Genomic DNA, 20,911 nt, shown 5'->3' on the forward strand with positions numbered 1-20,911 from the left:
CTACTCCTCTAAGAGAATTCGTTGCAGAGGCAACATCATAGTTTCAGTCAGTATTATACTCACGAACACTTAGTTACTTACTAGTTATTAATGTTTTCCATCGAGAGAATCTATTACTACCGCTGGATCTTTCTTGGAAAAACACGTCGATGACGTCACGTTTGCATAACTCGACGTATTTGATTCTGGTTGAAACTATGGGTATTGTTGAGACGTTAGGGTGTCGTTCATTATAACACATAAGATCTCCCGTTAACAAGAGTTACTTTTATTTGTTTTTTTTATTCCTGTAAATGTCGAGACGAACAAACACCATCCAACACCTTGAAATACAAAGTATTGTTTGGTATATAACTGCGCTCGCCATCCTGAGACGTGAGATGTTGTCTCATTATTTCCAGTAGTTACACTGGCTACAATTTCCTTCAAACCGGAATACAACAGTGACTACACTGATGCTTAGCGGCAGAAATAAACATCACAGTGTTACATACCCAGGCGGACTCTCACATATGAGAGACCTACCTCAAGTGAAGTTGTGGCGCGACGATAATCTATTGTATTAATTTACAACGCGTAAAATGAGAATACAACATCACAATGAAGCGCGGAGTGCAATACGTGCGACCGCAGTGGCAACTATAACTGATTAATGTATTTGCTAGTCATGAAATCAAGATATTTAAGTATAATAGGGTACCGAACTCATTTTTATACTTTATTATTATCAAATATTTACACAATATAAATTATAATACAGAAAGAATTATTAAAATCCGGTAAAAAATCAACAAGTTATAAGTAAGTTATAACAAGAAACAGAAAAGAGACAAAATACCTACATGTGACGTCATCGGAAATTACGACGCGTGCGAAAGAAAGAGATGAAGCGATATCCCCACATCGCGCCCACTTCTGCACGTTACAATATATTAAATATGAATTAATCGATAATTTTTTAAACAATTTTTATGCAGTTTTCGCAATAGTGCTTCTTTTTCGTATTATTAACCATTACATATAGAATAATGTACAAAATTAAGCATAGGCCGGTCCCCTATTTGCAATTTTAAATATGTCTTGATATATGTTCGAATTGCGCGAATCACTGCGCATCGTTTTTACAATCGCAACATACTTAGCATGCTCGACATTGAATTATATGTAAGTTTTGATACATTTTCATAGAGTTTAGTGAAATTTATTGCGTTTCATGAAATATCACACGATAAGGTTCTCTTAGCCAGCTAGGAGACATCTTGAAACAACATGCTGGAGTAATCAACAAATGGGAAAAATTAAGAATCAAATTATTCCTAAAAATCTATTTCAAAAAGTTAAACAAAAAATGAATTTAACAATATAAACAGAAACAATGAAAAACCATTTAATACAGTTACGCTTTAATGTTAACACCTTAAATTACAGGCTGACGTTGTCATCAGTGGTGACTTTTGGGGTCGCTAAGTTCGCCTATGCGGGCGGCAGCACCATTTTGTACTGGAATCAAGCTTACTGAGAGATCATCTCCGTTTCCCTGAACGTTGGAGTCTGAGTTCCCGTCATTGCTTAGATCGCCTATGCGGGCGGCAGCACCATTTTCTACTGGAATCAAGCTTACTGGGAGATCATCTTCGTTTCCCTGATCCTTGGAGTCTGACTTCCCGTTATTGCTTAGGTCGCGTGCGGCGGATTCTCCCCTTGGATTGAAGCTCACAGAGATTCCATCGTTGATTCGCCTACGGTCTTCAGGTCCTATGACAGGATCTGGAATGCGAAAGATGTTTTACTATTTGTGCAAAAGGATATAGAGATATTGCCCCGGTCGCGTAGTTGTATTGCGTGCGCAGTACGAGACCGCTCTGTGGTTTCGAATTCGAAGCCCGGTCGGGTAAAGTAATATTGGGTTTTCCTCCTTAGTATCAGCTTAGTAGAAATTTGTGCCTGATATGACGATAATGGGCATGGAGTGGTGCCTCCTACCATGAAACAGAACACACATGGCGACAAGAGGGTACACGGTTACCACCTCTGCCAACCCGTTGGGGGATGAAGGTATATTGTGCTAATTTTGGTTGTTGCAAGTCCGAAAATCTCCAAGGCACTCCTGACTTTGAATTTAACTTTAACGTCGAAATAAAACATAATACCTATCTGAGAATAATCGCTAATATTTCGATAATCTACAGTCATACTAGCGTGGACCATGGCCGAACCCTCAGTAGTAGTGGCTCAGATCCAGCAGTAGGACAATTAATTCAGTGCTGATGCATTATACACAAGACTACTTACCCCCACTTTGATCAACCACATCCGAGACAGGTGCGGCATAGGCGACGGCGACCTGCAAATTTTGTATTTCATTATTTTAAGAATGTTCGATCAAATTATTATTAGTAATTAATTACACTGGCTAATGTCCTTCATACCCGAACACAACAAAGTCTGCACAATGTAGCTTAGCGGCAAAAGTTGTAGGATGTTTGTGTTTGGCGAGATAGCGACCGCCGTACACAAGGTGTGCAACCCGTCATAGTGGCACAAGTGTGTCTTCAGGGAGCGAGGGAGGGTCTGTGTTAGGGTTACCAACGGTATTATAATATGTAGTATTTTACTATATTTTTGGACTACTTACTATATATTGCTGAATAGATATATAGTACACAAGGTATATATTTTCAATACCTAATCTTCATTAACTTAGTTTTTGGTCTGCAAACGGTTATAGAGGCCAAACCAAAATTTTATGCGCATAGGCATAAAACAATATTTTTCAATTAGTAACTCAAAAACGTTTAAATATTATAAAGATGACTTACCAGCGCGAACAAGAGTACCAGGCGGTTCATGTTGCTTGTTTTCTTGTCGACGACTTGAATGATCCCTCGACTGTTGCCGCGTCTTTTATACTTATGCATTATTTGCAATCCTCCAAACTTCGCACGTGTACCAATATCAAACGAGGAAAACTTTGTTAGGAAAAAATATAATAAGCATCATTGTATTAATTATAATACTAAGCTAATTATATATAAATGAGTCTTGGTATCGTTGTTGGTACAAATGTCTCTTTATTTTATAAAGTTCTTGAATTGTAATGAAGCAATTGCGCCATATTTGTTTTTGGATACATCACTGCGTTATCGTCGAGAAGTCCGTTATATTTTTTTGGGTCACTTTCACTGCAAAGTGACTCAAGAGACGAGAGATCATCCCTCAGTCGACATCCTGAGACATTATATGTTAAGTCAAATAAACCTCGACACAAACATGTAAATAGTAAAAAATAAAATAAAAAATATTTTGATCCAAACGTTCTCGCGTCAGGAAAATCCTTTAAATACTATTTTAGCGGTTTTTCACATTTTATTTTTTACATTTTAAAGGTTTATTTTGTGTCGGGGACTGTTTAATCTTGTAACCTAATTTATATTTCAAACTCTTTAATTACTAAACTAAATCTCAATACAAATACACACACCTACTCATTGACATTTCCCATTAGCCCAAACACCTCATATCTGCTGAATGTTGCTGAGGAGTTGGGTATGATGCAGACTACTTGATGCAGTAGTATTAACAACAAACTGTCATGTCTTATAAATACCACTGAACCAACAGTACACCAAAGTTGAAATGAATCGGATTTGTGAAAATAGTAAATGAGCTGATGATCTTTAACCGCTTGAATAGATCTTCGTAATAATAGCTTAGCAACCATCACGATCGCATCGGCTTTCGAACGTAAATAAAATCGCATCAAAATTGATCTATTTCTTTTTTTGTGTGTAGGCGCCTTCGCAGTTACGAAACGGAGGAAGAAAGAGTGAAGGAACTAGAAGGATGGGAACTTTCTATAGGATAGGCTGAGAGGAAAAGAAGAGGAAATGTTCACAGGCCCTTTTAAACCTCAATGTGTATTTCCAACCAAGAGGTATACGCACTGAACTGTGAGCGTAGGGCCGTCTAAACGTGCCTAAACAAAAATACCGTTTCTTAATTTTTCTGTTCTGCGTTCGATTATGTATTTTTTTTAATACTTTATTTCGAAGAAAAAAAATTAAACTGTTAAATGCTTCATGACGTCATACATACGGTTAAATGAAGTAGTTTTTTGGTCCACCTAACTATTATTTAAAAAACTAAGACACCGTCATTAGTCAATGTCAAATATCAATGTTACAATGAATGATAAAAGAGTATAGAGGATGAGTGATATGGTCACGTGACATGCGGCACATTTAATGCATAAAATGGCGCCGACTCCGCCCCTTACAATAGTGATATGCTAGTACCGAAATTTTGTATCGACATCGAAAAATTAAAAGAGAGACAAACAAGCCTAAAAAAGATCAAATACGAAAGGGGTAAGGTTCTACTATAATATAAATATAACAAACCATAATATAAACAAACAAACTGAAACTGATTTATAAGTAACAATTGTTAAACAAAGCAGTACCTGTTGTGACAAACATCCAGTTGTGTTTGATCTATATTTGTATGTTGCACTATTCCTTGCTAAAAATTTAAGTTACAGATTAAGATATTTACTTAAATACATGATAAATGGAATAAGATAGTGTAGCCAGCAATTATTTGGTTGGTTTTATTTTATTTTATTATTAGGCTCTTTGATCGAGAAACATAACTACGTTTCAGCAAACTAAAATCAATGAGCGTAAAGATGGTGGTTAAGATAATCAATTATAATAATTATTTGCAATAACAACAATATGATTATGTATCTATTTCAGTGCATGCAAAGGTTGCTCGAAACATAAGACCGCCAATTGTAAAAATAAGTATATCTTACATTTCATCTTTATGTTGTTTCTTTTATGTTTATCTATTCTTTTATGTAACAATTCTAATTTTATTCATAGCAATATATTAAAGTAATATTACTATTAGGTGAAGTAATAATCATTACTATTTTACTTATCGGGAATATTGTTGGAAAACAGTTATCTTTTACTCGCGTTAATTAAACGTGTGGTTTATGCATTTCTTCTCAAAATGTAAAGAACGAATATATGTATTTGGTGTAGGATTCCAATCACGTCGCTCAATATTCTCAATTCATTTTGCCTTGGTTTTAAATTTTTTGGTAATCTAAAAAAACATTCTAATTTCACTTAGTTTGTCGTTCTGGACAATACAATATTGATGTGTGCTCTAACATTCTTTCAAAGACAAAATCCGTAACTGATAAACGGGCGTCTGTTAAAATATCGATATCAATAATTTCTAAACAAATCCACCCATCCCTAAGCTCGTGTGTAAACAAACATAATGATTTTAATGGGTATAAATCACGCCTAAAAGGGTTCAAAGCTTATCAAACAAGATCCACATATAATTTTAATTGATAAAAACACATCTAAAAAGTAAATATAGAAAGATATTTACTAATTTTCGGTAAAAACAGTAACTAACCTATGAAAAGATATTTCGGGGTCTTTTCTGCGTGAATTCGATTTGCATCCTTTCACACAACACTGAGTCACTTTCGAAACTTAACAAATACACTAATAAACAAACTAAACAATTGAGAATATGATTATATTACTTTAAATTCAATATTTATGAAGATTTGTTTACATCGTCTGACACTATATGTACTTGCTGACTAGGCTGCAATAAATGGCGTTTCTGCCGCAAGGCGGTCCCAGTGTGTTGAAGTAAACGAAATAGTGCCATATTCGAAGAAAGCAATTATTTTTGTCTTTGTTTCTTGCGTTCCAAATAAGCTTTGAGTAAAAGAGATAGACATATATATTGACAATTCTGCGTCGATTTCCCTAACATAAATATAACTTATTCATATAGCTAACTTTTGAGGCCTGTCCTCTTTATATTTAGTCATTGGTTACAATAGATACGTCACAACTGTCACTTTCAAAGAGAGAAAGAGGAAACAAACTATCACTTCACTTTTTTACTGCAAAGCAAAGGCTATTACGCCTACGTGGGCCGTATATATGACGTCATTTGACGCTTACGTCGTTTTAAAATAAAACAAAAAGAAAAAAATATGGATCTCATAGTTTTAGATCTAGTTTCGTAAAATATTAACATTTGAGTATGTTGAAAAAATTAAATGTTGTCAATTGTTTGCTGGGGGGATACTGACCACCGGTCGGCTGAGATTCGGCGATAACACGTCGGGCCTCGGCGCCAGTACATCATGAGGGCTTCGCGAACCCGTCGCCGTTTGTCGGACCATGCAGACGGCTCCTATGATTGGGATCGACACTAAGCCGACAAGTATAATTATAATAATAATATCAGCCCTGTATTATATACTTGCCCACTGCTGAGCACGGGCCTCCTCTACTACTGAGAGGGATTAGGCCTTAGCCCACCACGCTAGCCTAGTGCGGATTGGTAGACTTCACACACCTTCGAAATTCCTATAGAGAACTTCTCAGATGTGCAGGTTTCCTCACGATGTTTTCCTTCACCGTTAAAGTGAACGATAAATTCACAAAGAATACACACATGATTTTTTAGAAAAGTCAGAGGTGTGTGCCCTTGGGATTTGAACCTGCGGACATTCGTCTTGGCAGTCCGTTCCACACCCAACTAGGCTATCGCCTCTATAGTCATGAAATAAAGATATTTAAGTATAATTTGTTATTTTGCAAATGTATAGTCTTATTATATACGAATTGCGCGAATCCACTGCGCATTGTTTTTACAATCGCAACATACTTAGTTAGCACGCTCGACATTGAATTATATGTAAGTTTTGATAATTTTTCATAGAGTTTACAAAAAATTATTGTGTTTCATAAAATATCACACGAAAATCGAGACATCTTGAAAACGAACGCCACGCAACAAAGGGAAAATAGTAAGAAATCGAATAAATGCTTCAAAAATCTATTTCAAAAATAAAACACAAAATGAATTTAACAAAGTAAACAGTTAACATAATAATGAATAGTCATTTAATATAGTTACGCTCTGATGTTAACACCTTAACTTACAGGCTGACGTTGTCATCAGTGGTGACTTTTGGGGTCGCTAAGTTCGCCTATGCGGCCGGCAGCACCATTTTTGATTGGAATGTAGCTTGCTCTGAGATCATCTTCGATTCCCTGTACGTTGGAGTCTGAGTTCCCGTCATTGCTTAGGTCGCCTATGCGGTCGGCAGCACCATTTTTGATTGGTATGTAGCTTGCTCTGAGATAATCTTCCGAGTTCCCGTCATTGCTTAGGTCGCCTATGCGGTCGGCAGCACCATTTTCTACTGGAATCAAGCTTACTGAGAGATCATCTTCGATTCCCTGTACGTTGGAGTCTGAGTTCCCGTCATTGCTTAGGTCGGCTATGAGGTCGGCAGCACCATTTTCTACTGGAATTAAGCTTACTGAGAGATCATCTTCGATTCCCTGTACGTTGGAGTCTGAGTTCCCATCATTGCTTAGGTCGGCTATGAGGTCGGCAGCACCATTTTTGATTGGAATGTAGCTTGCTCTGAGATCATCTTCGATTCCCTGTACGTTGGAGTCTGAGTTCCCGTCATTGCTTAGGTCGGCTATGAGGTCGGCAGCACCATTTTCTACTGGAATTAAGCTTACTGAGAGATCATCTTCGATTCCCTGTACGTTGGAGTCTGAGTTCCCATCATTGCTTAGGTCGGCTATGAGGTCGGCAGCACCATTTTTGATTGGAATGTAGCTTGCTCTGAGATCATCTTCGATTCCCTGTACGTTGGAGTCTGAGTTCCCGTCATTGCTTAGGTCGCCTATGCGGTCGGCAGCACCATTTTTGATTGGTATGTAGCTTGCTCTGAGATAATCTTCCGAGTTCCCGTCATTGCTTAGATCGCCTATGCGGGCGGCAGCACCATTTTCTACTGGAATCAAGCTTACTGAGAGATCATCTTCGATTCCCTGTACGTTGGAGTCCACACCGGATTGTTTGGGCGGAATAAGGCTCGCTGCGATTTGATCGTCGCTTAGTTTATCATCACCATCTCCTACGATAGAACCTGGAATGCGAAAAATGTTTTACTATTTGTGTAAGGGGTGATAGAGTACTGCCCCGGAGACGTAGTTATATTGCGCGCACAGTGCGAGACCGCTCTGAGATTACGAATTCAAAGCTCAGGTCGGGCACATTGATATTGGGTTTTCGTCCTTAGTATCAGCCCGGAGTCACAAATTAGTTCCCGATATGGTGACAGTGTTGTACCCTGTCATGAGATGGAACACTAATGGCGACAAGAGGGTGCACGGATGGCACCTCTGCCTACCCCTTCGGGGAAAAGGTATATTGTACTAATTCTAGTTGCAAGTTCGAACATCTATAAGATATCTCCGACTTTAAATTAAATGAACTTTAACGGCGAAAGAAAATAAAATACCTATCTGAGAATAATCGCAAATATTTCGATAATCTACAGTCATACTAGCGTGGACCATGGCCGAAACCTCAATAGTAGTGGCTCGGATCCAGCAGTGGGACAATTAATACAGTACTGATGCATTATACATAAGGCTACTCACCCACATCTTGATCAATCAGATCCGACTCAGGTCTGGCATAGGCGATGGCGACCTGCAAATTTTATATTTAATTAATTTAAGAATGTTCGATCAAATTATCAGTAGTAATTAATTACACTGGCTAATGTCCTTCATACCCGAACACAACAGTGTCTGCACAATGTAGCTTAGTGGCAAAAGTTGCAAGGATGTTTGTGTTTGGCGAGATAGCGACCGCCGTACACGAGGTTGTAACCCGCCATAGTGGCACAAGTGTTTCGCTTTCAGGGAGCGGTCTGTGTTAGGGTTACCAACGGTACTATAATATGTAGTATTATACTATATTTTAGGATTGCGAACTATATGTATACTGTGAAATATATGGTACGTATATATTTTCAATACCTAATTTACATTACCTTTTGACTGATGGGATAGTGTGTATATGAATGCGGCAATCTTACAAAGTCTTTTAGAAATATATGATAGATAACCAATATCACTTTCTTATTTCTTGCAGATGCAGTGGTGACACTTTGCCTATTTATTTGAATATACAGAGGTCGAACCCAGATTGCGACAAACTATTTCAACCATGTAATAATATGTAAATTTGTCAGATGTGCGAGCTAAGCTCAACTTAGCTTAATTTTTGGTCTGCAAATGGCTATAGAGGCCAAACTTAAATTTTATGCACATGGAAACAAAACAATATGTTTCAGTTAGTAACTCAACAACAATTAAAAATTATAAAGATGAATTACCAGCGCGAACAGGAGTACCAGGCGGTTCATGTCGGTTGTTTTCTTGTCGACGACTTGAATGATCCCTCGACTGTTGCCGCGTCTTTTATACTCATACATTATTTGCGATTTTCCAAACTTTGCATTTGTATCAATATCAAACGCGGAAAACATTCTTAGCAAATAAAAAAAAGACAATATGCATTATTGTATTAATAATGCAAAGCAAATAATTTTATATACTTAATATAAATAAAACTTCGTATCATTGTTGGTACAAATGTCTCTTTGTTTTATATATTTCTTGTAGTGTAAGGAAGCAATTGCGACATATTTATTTTTAGATATTTTTTTAGATTAAAGACGGTAAAGTGACTCAAGAGACGAGAAATCATCCCTCAGTCGAAATCCTGAGATATTATATGTTAACTCAAATAAATCTCGACACAAATACACACACCTACTCATTGACATTACCCTTGAACCCAAATACTCTAGATCTGCTGAATGTTGCTGAGGAGTTGGGTATGATGCAAACTACTTGATGCGGTAGTATCAACTGAAAATCGCCATGTCTTGTAAATACCACTGAACCAACAGTACACCAAAGTTGAAATGAATCGGATTTGTGAAAGTAGTAAATGAGCTGATGATCTTTAACCGCTTGAATAGATCTTCGTAAATAATAGCTTAGCAACCATCTCTGTCGCATCGGTTTTAGAACAAAAATAAAACAGCACTATAATCGATCCATTCCTTTTTTTGTACGTAGGCGCCCCTGCAGTGAGGAAAATATAGGGGAAGGAAGAGTGAAGGAAAGATGGGAATTTTCTAAGATAGAGGGGAAAAGACTAGGAAATGTTTGCAGGCCCTTTTAAGTCTCAATGTGTATTTACAACCAAGAGGTATACGTACTGAACTGTGAGCCTAGGGGCGCGGCGAATGTCCCCCCGCGCATGAGCGCGTATCCAGTGTGGAATCTGAGTGGTCAAGAATTGCCTCCGAGGGGACACAGACGGCTCCTATGATTGGAGTCGAACTTAGCCGATAAACATATTGCAGTTACATTAAAAAATATTTAAACGCATTGTGAGATGATTCCTCACTTTGAGTCTTTTACCACTGGTGGTCTGGGTCAAGTGAGTCTCGCTATCAGTGGGTGATTCAGTTTTGAAGTGAAACTTCTTTAGAAACGTTGTGATTTAAAACTGAATGAAACGAAAATACATCACGATGAAGCTGGGAATGAGGACGAAGCCTTCTGCTATCGCAAGTTAGTATAGTCTATCGCCATCTAGTGTGATTATGGAGCATTATTTCCTAGTTGTCAATATTCACCTTACAGTTCCAGTGATGTTGACGAAATGGCGGTGTAAGCACTAATTGTACCACTATAGACTGTATAGCATCACGCTATGACCCAATAGCAGCGGAGCATCAAGGAAAAATATTTCAAGAAACGGAGAAACTTTATTAATTTTCAGAGTTTATGTTGCTTGCGCTTCGTAAATTATTAATATTAGGCAACAATCATATTGTATTTGTCTAATAGAAATTGACTAACGCGAGATGATTAGTCCTCGTCAGTCGACACAATTATGCCGGCCTGCTGGAGCCAGATACATACAGGCTGATCCTGGAAAGGGACACACTTACATAAGCAGTTGTGGCGGGTTGGTTGCGCAATCCATAAACTCTGCCACGAAAGGAAAAAAACGTCCGTAACTACTTTAGCTACATACAACAATTATACGCGCCATTATTATGATCTTACTTTCCATTCACCAGTTGTATCAATATTGAACAACCACGAAATATGCGAAACAAGAATTATTCGTTATAATACACAATACTTTCTGTTTGTATACATGTAATGATCTAGAAAGTTCCTTTGCGAGCAAAAGTGAAAATACCACAGCAGCGGCTAGTGGTGAAGGGTGAAATATTCCAAAAAGGAACCCGACACAATATAATATAGGTACTAATATGCATGAATGGGGTCCACTAATCGTTTTATTGACAGATTTTACATTCATTATTATTATATTCCTGCAAGTCAAAGGGATCCCACTGCACCTGATGGTAGGTGGAGAGAGGTCCAAAAAATGTCGACTGACGAGAGATGATTAATCCTCGACAATCGACACAGTTAGCCTAGTTGGTTGTGGAACTGCCGAAACGAATGCCCGCAGGTTTAAAACCCAATGGCACACATCTCTGATTTTTCTAAAAAAATATTTGTGTATTCTTTGTGAATTATCGTTTGCTTTAACGGTGAAGGAAAACATCGCGAGTAAACCTGTATACATGAGAAGTTCTCTATAGGAATTTTGAGGCTAGGTAATTTTACTAAAAAAATATACTTATGTCGAGTTTAGCGCGCTCAAATAAACACTTTATATTTTAGTGTACCGTATTTACTTACGGAGTTTACTTTGCGTGCGCTGCGTATGCGGTTAATTACGCAACAAACATGTTAGTATGACTTATTTATTCCTGTTAAAAAGTTCTAAAAAATAAATTATGAAACAAAGATTCCGGCGCATCTTTCTGCCGTGACGCCGTAATTATGTATGTATTTAAACAATTGTAATATTGTATTAAATAACATTAATAACAAGTTATTCGCTGAATAATATCTCCCGTATGTTCAGTGAAAGTATATTTGGGGTTACATTATGATAGTTTTGTTGTGTAGAATGGTATTTCAACAACAACTTAGTTCCTTTGCCTTCATTTTGGCAGCATTGTATATCAATATTCCTACGTCGAACAACGTATGTTACTTTAGCATTAGAGAAACATTAAAATGAGATTTTCAGTAGGACAGTGGAAGTATATTTTTAAAACATCTATATGTAAAGGAGATAGTGAAATATATTACCATTTTTAGTCATCTAACAATAATAATAAGGCCGAAAAAGACAACATGTCTAAATATTTAGACTTGATACATGACAATGATATGTGGGGTGTAGACTCTACAAGTATTGACCCGATCGTCGTTTCTGCGCATGCGTTGATACCTAAGAGCCTCGACAACATCTTCAGAAGCTCTCAATTGGCCGTTGGGTCGGAGGCCAGATGCAAAAGGCAGTATTGCTGGACACGGCGCGCATTGTGAGAAGATTCCTCACTCTGAATCCCTAACCGCTGGTGGCTTGGGTCTTGAGCGTCGCCGTCGGAGGGTCATTCATTTTTTATATTTTTATATGCATATTTTTTATTAAAGAATATATAATATGTAAAAAATACCTTTTAAATAAAGAGAATAACAAATAATAATTACCGAAAGCACTGCCGGGACAAATATCCGAAGAATCAAAAAGCAAGGGTACACTTCCATTGGTCCTTACATATGAAATTAGCGTTTTGTCGTACTGGCCACTTCGATCTGATATCTCTTTAGTTAAAAATTCCACCACCATCACTACCACTTCAGAGTTAGCTGTAGGCTTCGACGTGAAAGATAAAACTGTTTTAATCCACTTAACGCAAATCGGGAAAGTAAAAAGCTTGAAAAATTTATTGAGTGACATGTCGAATGCTGAGTTACATAGCTTAGCCGATACAATAATAAGAGATTTTAAATCGTATCATTACATGTGATGAAAAGTGGATCCTGTACGATAATCGGAAGCGCTCGTCGCAATGGATGAATCCTAGAGAATCAGCCAAATCAAGCAAAATATACTCCAAAAAATGACTATGTTTGGTGGACTAGTGCCGGTGGTACTTTTAGCGTCATGATGTTCAGCGTCAGGGGTCAACACTTTAGCGGCGTAAAGTTTGACGCCACTGTAGAGGAACAGATTGCATTCCTCTATGGAAGGGGAAGATTCCCAGTCAGGCAGATGTTTGTGGCCGGCCGCGGCCCCTCCAACAGTTCCTATTCGGAGGTGGTATACGTGCTGCACGTCACGCAAATTGTGCAAGCGTGATTCAGGATCGTCTGTCGCCATCTATCGTGATTGCTGTGTTATATCACTACATTTGTGTCACTGCATCGATCCTCTTGCAGTTCCGGCGATGTTGACGAGATGGCGGTATATGCACTAATTGTACCGCCACAGTATTCAATACAGCTTTCTAAAATCTGGTCAAACGATTACGGCAGATATCTATTGTCAGCAACTGCAGATCATGATGGAGGAACCAGTTGCTAAACAACAGAGGCTGGTCAATCGCTCTAGGCCAGTGCTGCTTCAAGACAATGCTAGACCACACTGCACAACATATGGCAACTAAACTAGACGAGCTGCAGTTGCAATGTCTGCGACTTCCACCGAACCGAACCTTGCTCCAATAGATTACCACATTTTTCGTAATTTAGATAACTTTTTTCAAGGAAGGCAGTCCAAATCATCTTCAGAGTGTATATTGATTCTCTCCCCCATGGTTTTTGAGTAATGGGATCAATGAACTTCCTAGATGGAAGAAGGGTACGGATAATAATGGTGCATACTTTGAATAATTCATTATATTTTACAAAAATGCACATTAACTTTGTATTCCTCTCATACAACGCGTAAATTTCATATGTAAGGGTCTAATAACACGAAGAACTTACAATGAAATTAAAGGACATACACATTTAATTTTTACTATTTACCTACATGTTTATTTGTGTCGAGGTTTATTTGACTTAACATATAATGTCTCAGGATGTCGACTGAGGGATGATCTCTCGTCTCTCGAGTTATTTTGCAGTCTCCAATCCAAAAAAATATAACAGGCTTCTTAGTGATAAGACAGTGGTGTATCCAAAAATAAATATGGCGCAAGTGCTTCAGTACAATACAAGAACTTTATAGAACAAAGAGACATTTGTACCAACAATGAACAAAGTTCTATTCATATTATATAAAATTATTTGCTTTGCATTAATAATACAATAATGCATATTGTCTTTTTTTTTATTTGCTAAGAAAGTTTTCCGCGTTTGATATTGATACAAGTGCAAAGTTTGGTAAATTGCAAATGATGCACGAGTATAAAATACGCGGCAACAGTCCAGGGATCATTCAAGTCGTCGACAAGAAAACAACCAACATGAACCGCCTGGTACTCCTGTTCGCGCTGGTAAGTCATCTTTATAATTTTTTAAATGTTGTTGAGTTACTAACTGAAACATATTATTTTATTTCGATGTGCATAAAATTTAAGTTTGGCCTCTATAGCCATTTGCAGACCAAAAACTAAGCTAAGTTTAGTATAACTCGCACATCTGACAAAATTACATATTATATACATGGTTGAAATAGTTTGTCGCAATCTGGGTTCGGCCTGTGTATATTCAAATAAATAAGCAGTGTCCCCACTGCACCTGCAACATAAGAATTTGTAAGATTGCCGCATTCATATACACACTATCCCATCAGTCAAAAGGTAATGTAAATTCGGTATTGAAAATATATACGTACCATATATTTCACAGTATACATATAGTTCGCAATCCTAAAATATAGTATAATACTACATATTATAGTACCGTTGGTAACCCTAACACAGACCGCTCCCTGAAAGCGAAACACTTGTGCCACTATGGCGGGTTACAACCTCGTGTACGGCGGTCGCTATCTCGCCGAACACAAACATCCTTGCAACTTTTGCCACTAAGCTACATTGTGCAGACACTGTTGTGTTCGGATATGAAGGACATTAGCCAGTGTAATTAATTACTACTGATAATTTGATCGAACATTCTTAAATTAATTAAATATAAAATTTGCAGGTCGCCATCGCCTATGCCAGACCTGAGTCGGATCTGATTGATCAAGATGTGGGTGAGTAGCCTTATGTATAATGCATCAGTACTGTATTAATTGTCCCACTGCTGGATCCGAGCCACTACTATTGAGGGTTCGGCCATGGTCCACGCTAGTATGACTGTAGATTATCGAAATATTTGCGATTATTCTCAGATAGGTATTTTATTTTCTTTCACCGTTAAAGTTCATTTAATTCAAAGTCGGAGATATCTTAGAGATGTTCGAACTTGCAACTAAAATTTGTACAATATACCTTTTCCCCGAAGGGGTAGGCAGGGGTGCCACCCGTGCACCCTCTTGTCGCCATGTGTGTTCCGTCTCCTGGCAGGGGACTACACTGTCACCATATCGGGAACTAATTTCTGACTCCGGGCTGATACTAAGGAGGAAAACCCAATATCAATTTGCCCGACCTGGGCTTTGAATTCGTAATCTCAGAGCGGTCTCGCACTGTGCGCGCCATATAGCTACGTTTCCGGGGCAGTACTCTATCACCCCTTACACAAATAGTAAAACATTTTTCGCATTCCAGGTTCTATCGTAGGAGATGGTGACGATAAACTAAGCGACGATCAAATCGCAGTGAGCCTTATTCCGCCCAAACAATCCGGTGTAGACTCCAACGTACAGGGAATCGAAGATGATCTCTCAGTAAGCTTGATTCCAGTAGAAAATGGTGCTGCCGACCTCATAGCCGACCTAAGCAATGACGGGAACTCAGACTCCAACGTTCAGAGAAACGAAGATGATCTCTCAGTAAGCTTGATTCCAGTACAAAATGGTGCTGCCGACCGTATAGGCGACCTAAGCAATGACGGGAACTCAGACTCCAACGTACAAGGAATCGAAGACGATCTCTCAGTAAGCTTGATTCCAGTACAAAATGGTGCTGCCGCCCGCATAGGCGACCTAAGCAATGACGGGAACTCAGACTCCAACGTACAGGGAATCGAAGATGATCTCAGAGCAAGCTACATTCCAATCAAAAATGGTGCTGCCGACCTCATAGCCGACCTAAGCAATGACGGGAACTCAGACTCCAACGTACAGGGAATCGAAGATGATCTCAGAGCAAGCTACATTCCAATCAAAAATGGTGCTGCCGACCTCATAGCCGACCTAAGCAATGACGAGAACTCAGACTCCAACGTACAGGGAATCGAAGATGATCTCTCAGTAAGCTTGATTCCAGTAGAAAATGGTGCTGCCGACCTCATAGCCGACCTAAGCAATGACGGGAACTCAGACTCCAACGTACAGGGAATCGAAGATGATCTCAGAGCAAGCTACATTCCAATCAAAAATGGTGCTGCCGACCTCATAGCCGACCTAAGCAATGGCGGGAACTCAGGCTCCAACGTACAGAGAATCGAAGATGATCTCTCAGTAAGCTTGATTCCAGTACAAAATGGTGCTGCCGGCCGCATAGGCGAACTTAGCGACCCCAAAAGTCACCATTGATGACAAAGTCAGCCTGTAATTAAGGTGTTAACATCAGAGCGTAACTGTATTAAATGACTATTCATTATTATGTTAACTGTTTACTTTGTTAAATGCATTTTTTTTTTTTTAAATAGATTTTTGAAGCATTTATTCGATTTTTTATTATTTCCCTTTGTTGCGTGGCGTAATGTTTCAAGAAGACTCGATTTTCGTGTAATATTTTATGAAACACAATAAATTTTAGTAAACTCTTTTAAAATTTATCAAAACTTACATATAATTCAATGTCGAGCGTGCTAACTAAGTATGTTGCGATTGTATAAACAATGCACTGTGGATTCGCGCAATGCGTACATAATATGACGATACATTTTCAAAATAACAAATTATACTTAAATATCTATATTTCATAACTAATAGAGACATTAATATAACGTTTTTAACGACAAAGTGAAGGAGTATAAATGTGAAAGCCATGAATATAAACAAAATACAATGGTTCAATAATAATGCTGTTATACAAGGATGCATATTTAATTAACTAGAACTATAATATATAAGATATTAACTAAAGATAAATTGATTTCTTATGTTTACGCGAATGTTAGTCATTGAAATAAACTGATCTTCGAACGTTTCGAAGACTGCAGCCTTCATGGACACAAGGCGGACTGAGGTCCGGCGAAGTGATTCGAAAACCAGCTTTATTTCGATAAAAGATAAAGTAAGTAAACAAAATAATACAATAATTGGCGACCGTCGTATCAAACAAACCTTATTAAAATATAAAATATTATAAAATCCAGTAGTCAGCTTACAAATATTTGCATAGAGCTGAAACTTGCAACGACTGTTGGAAACATTATTATTATGACAAAATGTAATTAAAAATCCATAAAAAAAATCAAGGTTGGTAAATATGGGTGTCTTGCATTTTTCACCGAAACCGTTAGTTTTATCATAACAATAAGTCGGAAAACATAATGGAACCTCGAATTATTAATTTATAAAATTCCAACACTTTTTTATACTGATCAACATTTGTAAGATATTGCTTTAGTAACAGTTTAAAAGTCGCGTTTTCTATATAAGGTTGAATCAAAATGCTTTTACAATTCCTATGGAAATATAGGAATACTCCGACAAATAAATAAAATTGTCTGCATAATTTCCTTTCAACTCAATGCATGTAGAATGCTTTGCTTCAACCTTACTTCTTTCTTTGCAAAAAATATATATTATAATTAATATTATCGCCGGTATCAATGTTTCCACCACTAGCTTTTGCTCGCGGTTTCGCCCGCATTTCTCGAGTGAGAAAGTAGTCTTTGCCCTTCCCAGCGTGTTAAACTATATCCATATCAAATTTTATCGAAATCCATTGGATAATTTTTGAGTATATAATATATATTTTCCGTCATATATCAGTCTTACTAAATATTAATCATTTATGAAGCGCAAGCAACATAAACACTGAAAATTAATAAAGTTTCTCCGTTTCTTGAAACATTTTTCCTTGATGCTCCGCTGCTATTGGGTCATAGCGAGATGCTATACAATCTGTAGTGGTATAAGTAGTGCATACATCGCCGTCTCGTGAACATCACTGGAAATCCAAGATGAATATTGACAATTAGGAAATAATGCTCAATAATCACACTAGATGGCGATAGACGATACTAATTTGCGAAAGCAGAATTTGCGCAACGCGCAACATAGTATATACCACCTCCGACTTAGAAATCGTTGAAGAGGCCGCAGCCGATCAGGTAAAATCTGCCTGACTGGAGATCTTCCCCTCCCATAGAGGAACACAACATCTGTTCCTCTGCAGTGGCGGAAATCTACGAGCCGCTACAGGATAAGGCCTTAGTCTACCACGATGGTCTAGTGTGGATTGGTAGACTTCACACACCTTAGAAATTCCTATAGAGAACTTCTCAGATGTGCAGGTTTCCTCACGATGTTTTTCTTCACCGTTAAAACGAACGATAAATTCACAAAGAATACACACATGATTTTAGAAAAGTCAAAGGTGTGTGCCCTTGGGATAATTAACTAATGATAATTAACTACATTAAATGCGAAAGGAAGGCCGGCAGGAATAGGGTTATACAGACCCTTTGCCACTGTAATAGTTCACTGTTCGTTTAGTGTGATGTAGGTATGGGCCGAGAGCGGAACCCAAATCTCGTAAGTCTATCTATACTAATATATGAAGTGTTTGTTTGTTTGTTTGAACGCGCTTATCTCAGGGGCTATTTCATATTTATCCCACGTCGCCCCCCTAGGCAATTCTTATGCACCCGGTCTTCACACCGAATGCACGCACGTGTATGGGGGAGTATTTGTCGTGGTCTCAGGCACACCATTATGTATGTATACCGCATGGTTGCCAATTCACATTGAAGCCTATGAGGGCTCGTGAACATTTCCCAGCCTTCTCCCCTTTTCTCATCCTAAGACGGTTCATTGTCCTTCCCCCACACTTCCTTCCCGGTTAGTCCCTTCCAACTTTCCTCCGGGGCCCTACAGTTGTTAATCCGGAAGAAACCAGTATGTCGTTCGCAAGTTTCCCTCGGTGTAAACTGAAGGGTCCCATACCAAAAAAAAACATATCTCGTCAGCCGATATTCTATTGGACGCCATACACTTTCCATCAGGTGCAGTGGGATCCCTTTGTCGTGCAGGAATATAATATTAATGAATGTAAAATCTGTCAATAAAACGATTAGCAGACCCCATTCATGCATATCAGTACCTATATGTTGTGTCGGGTTCCTTTATGGAATATTTCACCCTTCACCACTAGCCGCTGCTGTGGTATTTTCACTTTTGCTCGCAAAGGAACTTTCTAGATCATTACACGTATACAAACAGAAAGTATTGTGTATTATAATGAATAATTCTTGTTTCATATATTCCGTTTTTGTTCAATATTGATACAACTGGTGAATGGAAAGTAAGGTCATAATAATGGCGCGTAAAATTATTGTATTTCAATATTGGGTCCTTTATTATTTATAATTTATAGCGCTGATATAACCAAACGGATCAAACACTGTCGATTCCACCTTTATACCGATGATACTCAACTCTGTGCATCTTTTCATCCAAATGATACATCGTCCACTGTTAGCCTTGTTAATGAAGATCTGAACAATATACATGACTGGTCTACTCGTAATTCTTTAGTCCTTAACCCATTAAAATCTAAATATATGTTAATCGGATCCCCGGAAACAAGTACACGATATTGCCCAGTTTGCCCATGTATCCTTATAAACGATTCTAGAGTGGTGAGAGTAAATGAAGGTAAAAATCTTGGTGTCTTAATGGATAGCCAATTGCATTTTAGCCAACATGTGCAAAGCCTAGTAAAATATTGTTTTTACAGATTAAAAAAATTGTACAGAATACGCGAGTATCTAAATGAGGGTGTACGGAAGTTGCTTTGTGAATCTTTAGTATTATCAGTGCTCAACCATGGTGATATTGTATATGGACCCTGCATGTTGTCATCCTCGGCTAGATATATCCTAAGAGTGCAGAATGCGTGTGTTCGCTATAGGTTTTCATGTTCCCCCACGGGCGCATGTAACACCTTTTGTTCGATAACGCCAAAATGTTGAAAATGAGCTCTCGTCGGGACCTACATTTTGCCTGCTTACTTTTTAATGTAATTAGGTATAAACAACCAGAGTACCTCTTCCATAAACTAAATTGGTCTAGATCTGATATTAATTCTCGACGAGGTATTGGACTCCTAACTTGTAGACATAAGACTGCGGCGTTTAAGTGCAGTTTTCGTTACCGTTCTACTAAGTGCTGGAATATAATTCCCCCTCCTTTACGTGATGTATTTTCCTTCGGAACTTTTAAAGAAAAATTAAAAGTATTTTATTTAGAATAAGTCATTTTTAAATGTAACGAAAACTACCTCACGTGTTTGGGTGCATCTGGTTAATAAATTATATTTTATGTTTAAAAAGTTGTGTCTGTCTGTAACAATTTTTGGCGCTATGTAACACTATGATATTTTCATTTGTATATTGTATCACTTTTATATACTTTTATTGTCTCTTTCTTCCGTGTTTAATCATGCCACTTGGAGTACCTAAATATTTATTATGATCTGTATTGATACGTTATACCGGGTACCAGCAGAATTACCAGCGTTTTGCTCCTTGGAGCAAAGCATATTGCTGAGCTGGGGCCCGATTGCGGCTGCAATATCTCACAAATGGATATGTACTTACTTGTCTATTGTGTATAGTATATCTTAAGTTATACTGTGTGTTAATTGTAGCCTATATAAACTTTTTTATCTATCTATCTATCTATTTAGCTAAAGTAGTTAAGAGCATTTTTATCCTCATCCTTTCGTGGCAGAGTTTATGGATTGCGCAACCAATTGCTTACGTAAGTGTGGCGCTTTCCGGGATCAGCCTGTATA

General features: G+C 37.9%; 2 protein-coding genes across 6 annotated transcripts in view; one reads left to right on the forward strand and one right to left on the reverse strand.

The window, feature by feature from the left end:
• Positions 1 to 1,386: 1,386 nt before the first annotated feature.
• LOC115447717 overlaps positions 1,387 to 20,911 on the reverse strand; it is a 42,172-nt gene continuing 22,647 nt past the window's right edge. Inside the window, exons 1-4 of one of the 5 annotated variants that reach the window (XM_037442535.1) lie at positions 9,263 to 9,335; positions 8,520 to 8,571; positions 7,232 to 8,002; positions 1,387 to 1,578 (exon numbers count right to left, since the gene is read on the reverse strand). In XM_037442535.1, the coding sequence (XP_037298432.1) occupies positions 1,442 to 1,578; positions 7,232 to 8,002; positions 8,520 to 8,571; positions 9,263 to 9,292 (990 nt within the window). In that variant the 5' untranslated portion in view covers positions 9,293 to 9,335 and the 3' untranslated portion in view covers positions 1,387 to 1,441. Of the gene's footprint in view, positions 1,579 to 6,874; positions 8,003 to 8,519; positions 8,572 to 9,262; positions 9,336 to 20,911 lie in introns of those variants that run through there. The other 4 variants (XM_037442562.1, XM_037442506.1, XM_030174917.2 and 1 more) reach the window with 4 other exon arrangements.
• LOC119188440 lies at positions 14,251 to 16,603 on the forward strand. Its single transcript, XM_037442597.1, has 3 exons — positions 14,251 to 14,323; positions 14,976 to 15,027; positions 15,545 to 16,603. Exons 1-3 carry the CDS (start codon positions 14,294 to 14,296, stop codon positions 16,471 to 16,473), a joined length of 1,011 nt encoding a protein of 336 aa, XP_037298494.1. The 5' UTR covers positions 14,251 to 14,293; the 3' UTR covers positions 16,474 to 16,603.

Source organism: Manduca sexta, chromosome 1, assembly GCF_014839805.1.
Source record: "Manduca sexta isolate Smith_Timp_Sample1 chromosome 1, JHU_Msex_v1.0, whole genome shotgun sequence".
In the NCBI taxonomy this organism is placed as follows: domain Eukaryota; kingdom Metazoa; phylum Arthropoda; class Insecta; order Lepidoptera; family Sphingidae; genus Manduca; species Manduca sexta.

What these genes read in the sequence shown, in the direction of transcription:
- LOC119188440 (XM_037442597.1), top strand. Translation starts at nt 14,294, where the DNA reads ATGAACCGCCTGGTACTCCTGTTCGCGCTG. An exon ending in TGGTACTCCTGTTCGCGCTG is followed by an intron (nt 14,324 to 14,975) that starts GTAAGTCATCTT and finishes TAAAATTTGCAG; the next exon opens with GTCGCCATCGCCTATGCCAG. An exon ending in TCTGATTGATCAAGATGTGG is followed by an intron (nt 15,028 to 15,544) that starts GTGAGTAGCCTT and finishes TTCGCATTCCAG; the next exon opens with GTTCTATCGTAGGAGATGGT.